Raw genomic sequence first — 14,606 nt, forward strand, 5'->3', positions numbered from 1 at the left:
GACACATAGAGATAACGCTCTGCAAGCCGAGGAGAGAACGCCCAGAAGGAAACAGGTTTACCAACATCCAGATTTGGAACTTCCAGCCTCCAGAACTGTGAGAAAATAAGTCTCTGTTGTTTAAGCCACCCAGTCTGTGGAACTTCGTTATGTACCCCTCCTCCCCCCCCCCCCCCCCCAGCAAACTAATACAACATTCAAAGAGAACAAAACGTGTAGCCAATACAAAGGGGTAAATATCAAATGATGTCACATGCCACAAAAGTTCCCCCTTCCCACTGATCCCGAGTTACTTTTTAGGGTCAGATTATTCCGTTTGCAGTTTCAGTGATCTGTTGCTCTCTGTCCCAAACACTCCTGCCCCCATGAAAGAAGCATTTTTTTAATTTATTTTGCAACCGGGGATGTATCTATCACCGTGCACAAGTCATAGACAGTGTGAGTGATCATCCACTTACCCAGATTGTAGACAGAGCACCTGCAAATCTAGAAGGAGGTCAAGGGGGCTGAGGCAACTTCACCGTGTGACCCCCCCATCCCCCACACACCTGTCCCCACTGCCAGCCAGGCCAGGATGCCTTCACTGATGCTAAGCCTCTGTCATGCTCCTCTTCCCCATCCTTAGAATTTACCTTGATCACTTTTCCTTCTGCAGAGAGCTGCTCTCAGAGTAACAGAAGCAGAAGTTACTCTGGACCGGAAGCCAGAAAACCTTTATCTGATTCCTGATTCTGCCTTACAGCTTGTAAGCTACAGAATCTCAGGTCCTCCAGGTTCCTAAACCTTGCCATGGGCAAAGCCCTTCCTTCCTCATCTGGCTCATTGTCTTTCTGTTCACCGTGGGTAACTTCAGTGTCCATGTGGACGCATCTGACCAACAACAGGACATTGGCATTATATGATGTCCCATTCAATACCTGGACTGAAATCTGATGACCCCAGTTCGACTGGCTTCCCCATCCCCCTTACATGTTGACTGCTGTTATGATCAGGGATGGTGAATTTCACATTCCACTCTCATGACAACATTCTGTTGTTTCCGGTCTACACAGTTGTTCCCTGTTTTCTTCTTTGTCTTCATGATCGTACCACCACAGTTGTAGTTAAATGATGACTTCTGTGACCATTTTGTTTAACATTTGTCTCCACTTTAGATTTTAAAGCCCATGAAAGTAGGGCTAGGTCTTTTGTAATCACCGTCTCAGGCCTTAGAACAGTTCCTTCCACATGGTAGGTGCTCAAAAATACTGGTGTAAAAATGAATGAATGAGGGGCTCCTGGGTGGCTCAGTTGGTTAAGCGTCAGACTCTTGGTTTCGGCTCAGGTCATGATCTCGTGGTTTTGTGAGTTCGAGCCCCGTGTCTGGCTCTGTGCTGACAGCTCAGAGCCTACCCGGGATTCTCTGTTTCCCCCTCTCTCTGCCCCTCCCCTGCTTGTGCTCTCTCTTGCTCTCTCTCAAAAGTAAATAAACTTAAAAGAAAAATGAATGAATGACTATCTCTAAGCTCTCTGGTCTTCACTTCCTTCCCTATCCAGGTTGGATTCACGGCTCATCACTTCAAACTTTTGCAATATTCCCAACCTCCCAGCCCCTCTGTCCTCTTATACCTATCTAGTAACGTTCCAACTCTGGAAACATCCAGCTGTCACCTTCCCTGGGCCACATTTGGGTTGTGGAATGCTGGCAGAAACCATGACAGAGTGGCAGCAAATGTTGATTCCTTGGACAGTAACTACCTCCCTTCTTAACCCTCAATTATGCCCAGCAATCTCTCTTATTACTCAACTCTGCCTTCATTTTCCCTATAGATTCCTTAAAATTTCCCTAATTATCTCAAGCCTCTGATGGCTCTACCTCTTCCATCATTTTCAGCAAATGATCTCAGCCCTTCTTCCGCCACCAGGTAGGGGCGTTCCCTCCCATCTGCCCTCCATACCATACCGATTCATTCCTCCTTTCCACGCTGCTCATGGATGTCATTCTTTCCAACCCACTGTAGTGAAGATTCTCCCCCTCTATCATCAACCTTCCTCTACTCCACCGGCCGCCTCCCACTTGCATTTATACAATCTTTGCTTATTTTGAATCTTTTAAAAGCGTCCCTTGGTTTCTTAAAAGTTTTCAGGTTCTGCACTTCAGTGCTATCTCCTGCCTTCCCGGGCAAATTTGGGAAAGAAGTGTGCAAACCCAGTCTCCACGTTCTCACGTCCCCTTGCACGTCAAGGCTGCTGTAGTCAGACTTCTGATTCAGCACATCCTTAAATCCTCCTTTCCAGGATCACCCAGGCCTCCTCACAGCTGTTGAAATTCTCTGCAACATTTAGCTCTTTCTCATAAATTTGGTCCGAAATAAAATGGAGAAAGGGAGGTCAGGGCGAGCAAAGCAGCTATGAAAACCCTGACGCTTTAAGTGTTACAGCAGAACTGCCATCCAGTGGCTACCCAGTTCCCTGGGGGGTGGAACATTGACAAAAAGCCATCTCATCCAGACCACCAGACTTTCTTTGGGATTCTGGAACCAGGTCGCTTCTTTACTCGGCCATTTAGCGGTTCTTCAGACCTGGCTTGATTTCAGTGCACATGTGTCCTAGCCAGGGAGAGAAGGTTCCTCGGAGGCAAGGTCTATGTTTGCTGGAGATGGCATTGAGATGGCGACTTTGGGAACAGGGATTTTGCTAAATGCATTTTTCTGTTTCCTCTCTGTTCCTGGCCCCTCGTTCTACACCTAAGAGGTTAATGGATGTTTGTTTTAATGTACCGAATCCAATAAAAAGGTGGACAGAGCCTTCTGACACAGGACCTTGCTGGGCTTTACTTTCTCAGAGGTATCTCTTTGTCCTGGAGAACTTATCCTTCATTCTCTGCACTCGGACTCTATTTTAAAATCAAATTTCCACGGAATCTGGGAAGACTCAGAAGAAAACTTTCTTTATTTCCCAGCCTGGCCACAGCCTCTGAGGAGGCCTTTGAACTTCATCAGACCAGCCATACTTTCCCGGCAAGTTTCTCCTGGAGGATAATGACACTCCCAGAAAAGGTAGCTCATGCCAGAGGACTCTGTGTTAGGTGACTTACACAGCTTGTAAATTGTTTTCCTCCAGTTGGAAGATGGGGGTGGTATGTCACCAACAGAAATGAGTGTAGGGGGCATCTGTTGAAAACCGTTTCCCTCCTGGCTACCTTGCCAGTTTCTGCTTATACAATGCAGGCAGCTTGGGGGAACCATATTGTCCCTATAAGCTCATAACACATGGACAAATGATTAAAAACACATGGAAAACAGTTCCACAGCTAAGCTAAAATTCAGATGGGAATGGAAAATCAACTTGCAAAGCTTTCAACTGACTCGGGGCCAAATGTGGGACAGAATGCTAGGAGAAGTTGCCAAAAGAGAGGGAAGTTGGGGGGAAAAAAAAGCAACTCGTGGATAGGAAACCTAAAACAATGACACCTTGTATTGACAACCCTTTCCTAAGACTCTCCAAGAGTAGGCACCAAAATCAACTCTGGAAATATTAAGACCTTCATTTTGTGAAAGATTTTAGACAGATTTATATTTTCTACCCTCCATAAATAAAGGTTGGCTTGACTATCTTGGCAATACCTATGCGGAAACATAATGTTAAGTATCTGTAACATAAATATTAGAATATTACACATTTTTCCCTTCGAGGTGTGGGAATTAAGCAACAAGGTGACATGAGACAAACTGTGAAAAATCATGACAATAAAATGCAAAGGCAAAGCAGAACTCTCCAGTAAGACTTGCTTTCTGTGGCGTACCTGACCCTGGGCCCAACTTGGCCATAGAGCTGGGCGGGCCTCAGTCACAACTGCAGAAGTTCAATCCTCCGTTCAAATCTGAAACTCCAGGAAGCTTGTTATTTGAGGCTGGCCACTAAAATGACCCAAGGATTCTGGTGGGTAGGGAATCTGTAGGCAAGGAGATTTCCTGGGAGGGGAGCCAGTTTCTGCTGGGTTTTTTTTCTGTCCGTTAACTTCCGGTCCAAATCCTTCCTGACTCCCATACGACCTGAACCACCTTTCTCTCCATTCAGCACCATTTAATTTTTCATGTGCTCTTTGGGGGGCATGATGGATCCTCCATACATACAACAAGTGTGTTCCTTAAATGCTGAATGCAAAAGGAAATTTTGAAAATGTGGCTCCCATGGAGGAGCCATTCTTAGAAAATAACTATCCCTCAAGTCCTTAGCAACAAACAATTCTTTCTGTCATGCGAAAAACCATCTGCTAACGTGTCGCTCTTTATAATGAGATTTGTGTATCATAGATCATGTCTGAAAGCAAAGCATATTGGGGTTTTAAAAAGGGCTTCCCTGGTCATCTGGATTTCTCCAAAAACTGGAAACATTTCCACGTTCAACACAAATGTCCTAACATGTGGGAGAGTTCTCACTTGTCATATGGAACTTTAAAACCCCAAGTTTCCCACCCCCAGATCCTCCTTCCCTGTTTACTGGTAAGCACAAACACTGCTTAAAATAGTCACTCTCTCCCAGGTACTTTGAATCTCTCTCTCTTTCTCTCTCTCTCACAATTTTTCCAGGAAGTTATTGTTGTCCCATTTTATCTTTTTTTTTTTTTAATTTTTATGTTTATTTATTTTTGAGAGAGAGAGTGTGAGCAGGGGAGCAGAGAGGGAGAGGGAGACACAGAATCCGAAGCAGGCTCCAGGCTCTGAGCTGTCAGCACAGAGCCCGGCACGGGGCTAGAACCCACAGACTGACAGATCAGGACCTGAGCCGAAGTCGGACGCTTAACTGACTGAGCCACCCAGGTGCCCCCCCCCCTTTTTTTCCTAAGTTATTTATTTTTGAGAGAGACATAGCACAAGCTGGGGAGGGGCAGAGAGAGGGAGAGACAGAGAATCCCAAGCAGGCTCCGCACCATCAGCACAGAGCCTGATGCAGAGATCGAACTCACAAAACTGTAAGATCATGACCTCAGCCAAAACTGAGCCACTCAGGTGCCCCTGTCCCCATTTTATAGATGAGAAATCTAAGTTTAAAGAATTTCAGGTACATAGCAAGTAAATGATAGAACTATGATATAAACCCACCTCATGTTTTTCCTTCATGTCAGCTTGCTTTTTTCAATGCAGCCATTAAAATGGTGCCCACATTATTTTATATTCTGCTACTTTAAAGTAACATTATGTGATAGAATTATCACTTTAATGGAGACAATATACTCTTCCATTAAGCATTCTTCTGTCATTGGATATTTAAGTCATATAATTTTACTCTAATATTTTATTGCCCTGAAAGAAAGATATCGTTACGTTTATAGCTCTCTTTCCATTTGAAAAATTTCCATGTGGTAGAAATTACTTTACAGTTTCTTTCTTTAAACAGCTTTATTGAAATATAATTGACATACAATAAACATGTAAAGTGTACAATTTGATAGATTTAGACACATATATGTATATCTGTGAAATTATTACTATAATTGAGATGGTGAATATGGGTGCACCTGGGTGGCTCGGTCGGTTGAGTATCTGACTCTTGATTTCGGTTGTCATGATCCCAGGGTTGTGGGATTGAGCCCTGGGTCATCATGCTCCATGCTGAGCGTGGGAGCTTGCTTGAGATTCTCTCTCTTTCTCTCTCTCTTTCTCTCTCTCTCTCTCTCTCACTCTCTGTCTCCTGCCCCTGTCACCTGCTTATTTTCTCTCTAAAAAAAAAAAAAAAGATAGTGAATATGTCCATCACCCCTAAAAGTTTTCTTCTGTCCCCTTTCAGTCCTTTCCCCTGCCTTTTCCTATCCCCCTCTCCCATTCCCAGGTAACATCCGATTTGCTTCCTGTTACTATGAAGTCTGCACTTTCTAGAAATTTCTATACATGAAGTACATATACACTATGTGTTCTTTCTTGTCAATCTCTTTCACTCAGCGTAATTATTTTGAGAATCATCTATGTTGTTGTAGCAATATCTCATTTGTTTTTATTTCGAGAGAGATTTCATTGCAAGGATATACTATAATTTGTTTATACACTCACACAATAATGGACATTATTTGACTGTTACAAATAAAGATGCTATGAACATTCATAGATAATTCTGTGAATGGTAATATTCACTCCATTCTCTTGGGTAAATACCTAAGAGTGAAATGGCTGGATCACATGGTAGGCATGTGTTCAACTTTTTAAGAAATTACCACCTTGTTTTCCGGTGTGGTTGGACTATTTTATATTTCACCAGCGTGCATAACAGTTGTAATTTCTTCACATCCTCCCCAACACTCGGTATGGTCAGTCTTCATAATTTGAGTCATTCTAACAGGTGTGTATCTCACTGTGGCTTTAATTTACAATTTCTTTTTTTTTTTTTTAAGTCTTATTTTTATTTATTTTGAGAGAGAACACACAAGCACGGTTGGGACAGAGAGAGCAGCAAGCAGGCTCTACACCGTCAGTGCAGAGCCCAACATGGGGCCGGAGTCCACAAACTGTGAGATCATGACCTGAGCCAAAGTCAAGATGCTTGACCAACTGTGCCACCCAGGTGTCCTAATTTACAATTCCTAATGACTAATGACTAATATGGTGACATATTTACATTTACTTATTTGCCATCTATATAGATCTTCTTGTAATGTATCCGTTCAAATCTTCTGCCCATTTAAAAATTTGTTTATTAGTGGGGGTACCTGAGCGGCTCACTTTAAGCATCCAACTCTTGATTTCAGCTCAGGTCATGATCTCACGGCTTGTGGGTTCAAGGTCCACATCAGGCTCTGTGCTGACAAAGAGGGAGACTACCCCTCCCCTGCTCAAGTTCTAACTCTCTCAAAATTAGTAAAGAAACTCTAAAAATCATTATAAATAAATAAATTAATAAATTAATTAATAAAATAAAATTCTTATTGATTTTTGAGGGTTTCTTTTACATAGTCTGGATATAAGTTCTTTATCAGAGAAATGCATAGTAAATATTTTCTCCCAGACTGTGGCCTGTCATTTTCTTAACCGTGGCTTGATCAAGATGTATTATCCTTTCGTATATATTGTTGGCTTTGAATTGGTAAATTTTTGTTTAAAGGTTTTCTATCTATATTCATGGGGGATATTGGTCTGTAGTTTCCTTATAATATTTTTAATGGTTTGGTATCAGAGCAATCCTGGCCTCAGAATGAACGAGTCAGAAAGTATTCTTTTGCGATTTTCTGGATGAGTTTTGTAGACTTGGTGCCACTTCTTCCTTAAATATTTGTAAAATTCAATAGTGAAGCTATCTGGGCCTTAGTAATCTGTGTTCTCTCTCATTTTTTTCTGATTGGTCCAGGTAGAGATTTGTCAATTTTATCAATATTCTGAAAACAACAAGCTTTTGGTTTCATTGATTTTCTCTATTGTGTTTCTTTTTTCCATTTCGTTGATTTTCACTCTGATATTTTCTATTTCCTTATTTCTGCTCTCTTCTTTTTCTACTTTCTTAAGGTGGAAGCTAAAGTTAAGACCTTTCTTCTTTCTAATACATCTAGTGTAATAAAATTTCCTCCTAGGTAATGTCTTGAGAAATGCATCCCACAATCTTTGATACGCTGTGTTTTCGTTTTTATTCAGTTCACCATACTTTTTAATCTTCCCTTTGATTTCTTCTTTAACCCATGAGTTGAAGAAGTTTCTAATTTAGTTTCCAAACACATAGGGGTTTTCCAGGGATATCTTTGTTATTGATTTTTAATTTAACTCCATTATCAGAGAACATATTTTGTATAACTTAAATCCTTTTAAATTTATTGAGACTCATTTTATGTCCCAGAATATGGTTCATCCCAGCAATGTTTCCTGTGCACTTGAAAAAAATATCTATTCTGCGGCTGTTGGGTGGAATGTTCTAGCAACATCAGTTAGATTAATTTGGTTAACAGTATCCACATTTCTCAATCTTTATTGATTTCCTGCCTACTTGTTCTATTAATTATTGAGAAGGGTATTAACATTTTTAATATAATTATAGGTTTGTTTATTTCTATCAGTTTTTGTTTGTGTATTTTTAAACATGGTTATTAGATGCATAAATATTTAGAATTATTATGTCCTCTTGATGTATTAACCCCTTTAAATGATAAAATAAGATCCTTTAACCTTGGTGATATTCTGCTCTAAAATCTACTCCGATATTAATATATCTGCTTCAGCTTGCTTTTGACTAGTTTTGGGATAGTATATATTTTTTCATTTTTCTTCTGTAGAGTAAGTTGGGATTGATTGCCTTTGGGAAGCAAAAATACAGATGGGGATAGAAGCAAAAGGTGAACTCATACTTCGTTGCTTGGAAAAAGTATTGCGGGTTACCATAAGGCCCTTAATGGAAGTGTTGGTTGATTTTTGTTCCTTTCTGTCTTAAGATAAACTAGGCTTTATTGCCTAGGAGACTATAAGACCTATAAAAACTGTTCAAAATGAACAGTTATGTGTGTAAGTTACGAGGAGGGTATATTCACTTCCTGCATGATCCTGTTCTAAAGACTTATAGAATTATTTTTAGAAAATCAGGGCATTCTGGACATTACACATATCCAGACACACTCCGCCATCAGTAACAGCCCTCCGTGATTAATGGAGAGAAAGGAGGAAGATCAATAAAGCCATACTGTAAGTTACAAAGTATGTCCAATCAACATTCTCTTCCCCTTAACCAACTATATAAATAAACAAAAAACTGGGTGAGACATGAGGCAAAGACTGGAAAAAGTATCTTGGATGAATCAGATAAACACACAGCAAATATATCAACCCATTTATAGCTTTCTAAAATAAATTTTTACATGGTGACTTTAACAGCACTGTTCTTGAGAGATATACTTCCTATAACATAACACTCAACATTTTAAAGTGCACGCTTGAGTGGTTTTTAGCATATTCACTATGTTCTGCCACCACCACCACTAATTCCAGATCATTCCATACCCTCAAAAAGAGCCTCTGTACCCATCAGCAGTTAGTTTCAGTTTCCCCCTCCCCCACCCCCGAGCAACCACCAAGCTCCTTTTCTGTCTTTATAAATATGCCTACTTTGGACATTTCATATGAATGGATCATGCAGTACACAGACCTTTCCTGTCCATCTTCTTTTACTTAAAGTTATGTTGTCAAGCATATGTCAAAAATACTCATCATTCAAAGGTATTGTACTTGAATTTAAGCAAACCATTTGTTCAGAGTGGCAATAATTAGAATAGGTTGAATAATTGGAAGAGATTCAGCCTACAATTTGCAAATCTCTAGTTCTAGTGCTAATCTCTCCCCACTTCATCTTTTTTTTTTAAATAATGCTTTTATTTATTTTTGAGAGAGCGCGAGAGGGGGACAGAGGATCCAAAGTGAGCCTGACGCGGGGCTCGAACACACAAACCACGAGATCAAGACCTGAGCCAAAGTCAGATGCTCAACGGAAGAAGCCATCCAGGCGCCCCTCTCACTTTAACTTCTAAAGGCTTCAGTGTTCTCTGCTCTACAATAAAGATACTAGGTGAGATGATATGATTGTTCTCTCTTTATCCTGTTCCTCTGAGTAACTTAAAGACACAGAGACACATACTGCTTGTCTTGTTGCAAAGATCAATCGGCTAGATTTGAAAACTTTAGTTCCTAACTTGATCTGGAGGCAGGAAATTTGGGACAGCTGCTCTCCATAACACTTTGACCTGATTATAAGCTCAGGAAGTAATACCAATTTCTTAATCAGGAGAGAAATATTACAAAAGACAGCCTGAACTCTCCATATGGGGGTGTGTTTCCCTTCAATTCTGAAAAGGGATAATGTAATCAATGGTTTTCACTGTGACTTCCTCCCTGATAAAAAAGTTTCACGCTTAAAAAAAAAAGAAATTTGCATGTATACGCTATACTTTTATATTTTTATTTTCCTATCTCATTCACAATAATATCTCTAGTAGGATTGGCACGTAATATTCCATATTTGTTGAATAAATGGTAGATGGATGAGTGGATGGGTGGCTGAGTAGATGGATGAAAGCCATGTAACTAAAGTTTGCTTTAAACAGTAAGGATAAAAAAGACATGCTGAGTTTTCTTTCCCATCCCTTCTTACCGTGGATAGAGTAAATACAAAACGTTAGGGGCTCCTGGGTGGCTCAGTCAGTTAAGCGTCTGAGTGAATTTCGGTTCAGGTCATGATCTCAGTTTTGTGAGTTGAGCCCAGCCTCGGGCTCTGTGCTGACCATGCAGAGCCTGCTTAGGATTTTCTCTCCCCCCCCTTTGTCTGCCACTCCCCTACTCACACTTCCTCTGTCTTTCCCAAAATAAATAAACTTAAAGAAATAATAAATATAAAATGTTAAAAATTAAAGCAACAGTGGTTCAGAAGTAGAAATAAGATCATTTTATTAATTTTGATACAATGCTAGAAACAGTACATTGAACATGCGGCTTGGTTGCAAAAATTAATCAGCACCAGTTCTTGGTTTGAATTATACAGAACCATAGTGTTAATGAAAAAACATGTGTGTGTTCTTTTTGACTGTATTAAAAATATACAAAAATGGAAATGTAAATAAAGATCACCTGGTTCATTTTTACCATTCCTTGGAAGGAGATGAAATAATTATCATCTGTTTTTAAGTTTATGTTTAGCAAAATATATGCCATACATATATATGTATATATATGTATGCTTTGGTTAAAAAGCAAACATCACAGGATACTGAAAAGCTACACACTGTTTAGCTGGGTTGATGCTCTTGGATAGAGGGGACTTTTCCTAAGGTACTCGAATCTGGGGAGAAGAGCCGGGTGGCACGTAAGTCTTTCTTTCTGATGCTCTCCTTCTTAGCTACCACCTGTCCCATCTCTTCTGCTCAACCCTTCTCTCCTTTCTCCTATAATCTCCCCTTCCTGTTCTACCATTACACCATTTCCTTCCTTCCTGCTCCCACCAGAACCTGACAGGTGACAATGACCGATCTTGGCAGAGAGAACATGACGATAATTTACTTTTTTTTAAGCTTTTATTTTTTGGGGTACCTGGGTGGCTCAGTCGATTCAGCATCCACTTTAGCTCAGGTCATGATCTCGCAGTTTGTGGTTTTGAGCCCCGTGTTGGGCTCTGGGCTGACAGCTCAGAACCTGGAGCCTGCTTCAGATTCTGTGTCTCCCTCTCTCTCTGCCTCTCCCTCACTCGTGCTCTCTCTCTCTTTCTCTCTCTCAAAAATAAACATTAAAAAAATTTTTTTTAAGATTTTAAGTAGTCTCTACATCCGACCTGGGGCTCAAACTCACAACACCAAGATGAAGTGTTGCACATTCCATCGACCGAGCCAGTTAGGTGCCCCCCGCTCCTTTTTTTGCTTGTGTGTGTGTGTGTGTGTGTGTGTGTGTGTGTGTGTGTTTGTCTGTCTGTCTGTCTGTTTATTTTTCAGATGACAATCATTTACTTCTTTTTCCCCCCTGAGTCAAAGGGGAATGGAGAAAGGAATATGAGAAAGGAATAAGTTCATGATAAATATTGCCCAGCTCCCCAACTTGTCCAAATGCTTGTTTGTTATCTTCTTTCAATTACTTGGCTATTACAACCTGATTGCTGCCTTCACAAGCAGGAATACTTAAAAATATTATTCTCGTATTTCTAGTTGCTATACAAATCAAAACACCCTCTCCTTGTGCTAACATTTGCAATTACACTTACATATCATTGTCATTTCAGAAAAGTATGATAAAATCTACCACACTGACCAGGTTCTACTCAACAGCCATGGTTCTGGATTCCCAGTTTTAACTAGTTAACATAATCCTAGGGTTTTAGTAGGAAGAAGTGGCCCCTGAGTTCTCCATTTCTTGAACTTTTACTTTCCCTCCTAGGATGGACCTCTTTAGGTAAACAACTCTTCGTTTCTTTAACTGGCATCTCACCTGCCCGCACTGCAGAGGCCCGTGGACCAGAAAGGATGGGAGCTGGTATGGAGGGTGGGTTTTGAATCTTTTGGTTAAATACCAGAGAATGCTTGTGTCATACAAGAGATCTGGATGTTGTATCAGTCCAGACTACTCGTGATACCGAAGGTAAGGAGCCTTCTGACTCCGCGATGCCATTAATGCCTAAACTTTATCCCAGCTGCTCTTTGTAAATACTTCTAATCACTAAAATCTTGATAAATGAGCAGAAATAAAACAAGCTGGTCATGCGTTATATCCAGAAACCGGACTGAATCTCTTCAGTTTATTTTAGTTTTACTGAACATGTTATTATAATAAAACCTGCACCACAGCTTTCGTCTACTTGGGAACCCCATTTTGATGCTGAAATTACACCGGTGCTCAGAGAGAAAGTTACATTTGGCACAACCGTTCTTTTCAGTGATTGTGAAGAGGAAAATTTAGAGCGAACGCTTCAGAAGTAAATTTCTAATTTCCTGTAATTAAACCTTGATTTCAGATGGGAGTTCTTGTAAGGCTGCAACACGTCTCACTGGTACAAAAATGTTTTGTTCTGCTGATATTATAAATTAATAAGGTACCTTTATGTTAGCGAATCAACTTAGCGTGCCATTTCTACAAATATTAAAGACTTCAGGGCTCAAAATTATATCAAAATCCTTCCTGAGAATATAGGATTTCAAGGGCTCTGTTTTCAGTATTATTTTTCTTTGTTCATCAACATAGTTCATTGGGACACTTCTGAGGAAGCAGCGTTTTTCTCCCAACTTGTAACCCTCATTCACATATACTCTATTTCAAACGTCCTTGAGAAATGTCACCGTGTACTACACACACAAATGAAAAGAGAGGTTCGTGTGGCTTCAGATTTCTCATGAATCCGTAAGGCCAGGGAAATGGAATGATTGGCTTTGGAATGGTACAAGGCCAACATTTTCATTGAAGAAAGCAATCTGTCTCACGAGTGGTGATGGGTAGACCTCTGCGGTACTGGTAGCCTCTGAATTCTCACTTGAACTAGAGCTTTGCAAATGAGTTTGCATCTGTGAGATTCTCCCATATAAAGCCTTCCTTTTCCACCACGGACAATACTCTTTTTATCCACAGCCTCTTATCTTAGGTTTCACATGTGAAAGACCTCCAAAGGGACAAAGCAACGATGGCACCTCAACTGTGATTTAAGGAACCGGTAGAATTTCTTTTACTCAGACTGAAGTGGGAGAAGCACCAGCAATACAGATTTTGGAATGGGCTCATTTGAGATATTGGGATTAAAAAAAAAAATCCAAGGACCATGAAATTGGTACTGACTCAGATATGGAGTGGGGTCAGGATGGGAGTCTCCTGGAATCAGCAAATCTTGGACCATATAATACTTCAGGCATTTATTCTGAAATGTATTGAAATCCAAGAATTGTCTGTCTTCCCTAAAGAAATATTCATTGATTGATCTTCCTGGAACTCTTCTTCTATGTTCCTTTTTTACCAGATAGAATCACTCATAAACTATGATTAAAAAAAAAAAAAATGTACCCAGTCAATCATGACACCTTGTCTTCTATTGAACAACATGTACAAATCCTGTAAATAAATAGGTGAGAAATTCCAAGTGGGCACCTGTAAGGCTAGTTACATTTCAAGTTTCCTGGAGCACACGTAACTGTGCGGTTTGCTCTTGCTACAGTCCTGCGTTTGCCATTTCCCTTGTCTTTGAGCCAAAACACAGTTCTTCCCAGGCTTTGAACGTTGAGGGGGGCCCTTCCTCCAGTTGGTGAAGACGACAGGTTCACCACCAATCCACTCCCAGTGGCCAGCATGCACTTGGTCATTCAAACCTGATGTGAACCAAAGAATGTGCCAAATTATTTTATTACATTTATGCTTGGGTATATCACATCAGTCTCTTGCTCTAATCTCAGCAATCATGTACAAACATGAGCCTACATTCTGAAACACAGAATAGGATCTGGGAATCCTAAGACACAGTTGAGAACATTTGGCCGATCCGAATCCAAATCCTCGATCTACCACTTGCTAGTTGAGCATCTTCGGGCAGGTTACTTAACCACTTTGAGTTTTAGTTTCCTCATCTAAGAAATGGGAATAAAAATAGTATATCGAGGGCCATTTTCAGTATGAAATAAGATAATGCATGTACGTTTCACAGCACGCATGCATGTTTAATAAATGGCAATTATTATTCGTATTATTCCACAGGCAGAACTCCTATCCCAGGGAAACAGGTTACACTCTTGTCTATAGTTCTTCTTCTTTGCTATTTAAATCTCTTGGTTTTCATATTCGAGAGTAGCTTAACTAGATATTATTTTTAGTCTGGAACGTAAGATTTTTTTTCAGTCTGCTATAATTCCAACAAAAAGCAGCTTTTCTCAACTTGCCTCTCTACTCCCACTGGCAATTTTACAAATTACACTTCAGTGTTGCAAAGCTTTTGTAATTTTTCTTAAAGAAACATTCCTCCTCCTCACTCTCCTTCATAATAGAAATAAAGAGAATAAAATCAGAAAAGAATCCCCTGTAACACCATGATCTGACATCTCCCAACCAAATTTAACCATGAAAATAGTCTTAGCTGCATAACCTATAACCTCCTGAGTGAGCCTCCCTCAATATTTTGGGGTAGAATAAAATGAACTATCTCCTTCCGGATTG

General features: G+C 40.3%; 1 protein-coding gene across 9 annotated transcripts in view; it reads right to left on the reverse strand.

Annotated features, from left to right (window-relative positions):
• Positions 1-10,368: 10,368 nt before the first annotated feature.
• FREM1 (FRAS1 related extracellular matrix 1) overlaps positions 10,369-14,606 on the reverse strand; it is a 165,811-nt gene continuing 161,573 nt past the window's right edge. For 7 of the 9 annotated variants that reach the window (XM_078436796.2, XM_078436793.2, XM_078436795.2 and 4 more), the window contains one exon: positions 10,369-13,768. In XM_078436796.2, the coding sequence (XP_078292922.2) occupies positions 13,563-13,768 (206 nt within the window). In that variant the 3' untranslated portion in view covers positions 10,369-13,562. The remainder of the gene's footprint in view (positions 13,769-14,606) is intronic. The other 2 variants (XM_078436794.2, XM_078436797.2) reach the window with 2 other exon arrangements.

This window comes from Panthera onca, chromosome D4 (genome assembly GCF_046562875.1).
Source record: "Panthera onca isolate mPanOnc1 chromosome D4, mPanOnc1 haplotype 2, whole genome shotgun sequence".
Classification (NCBI taxonomy): domain Eukaryota; kingdom Metazoa; phylum Chordata; class Mammalia; order Carnivora; family Felidae; genus Panthera; species Panthera onca.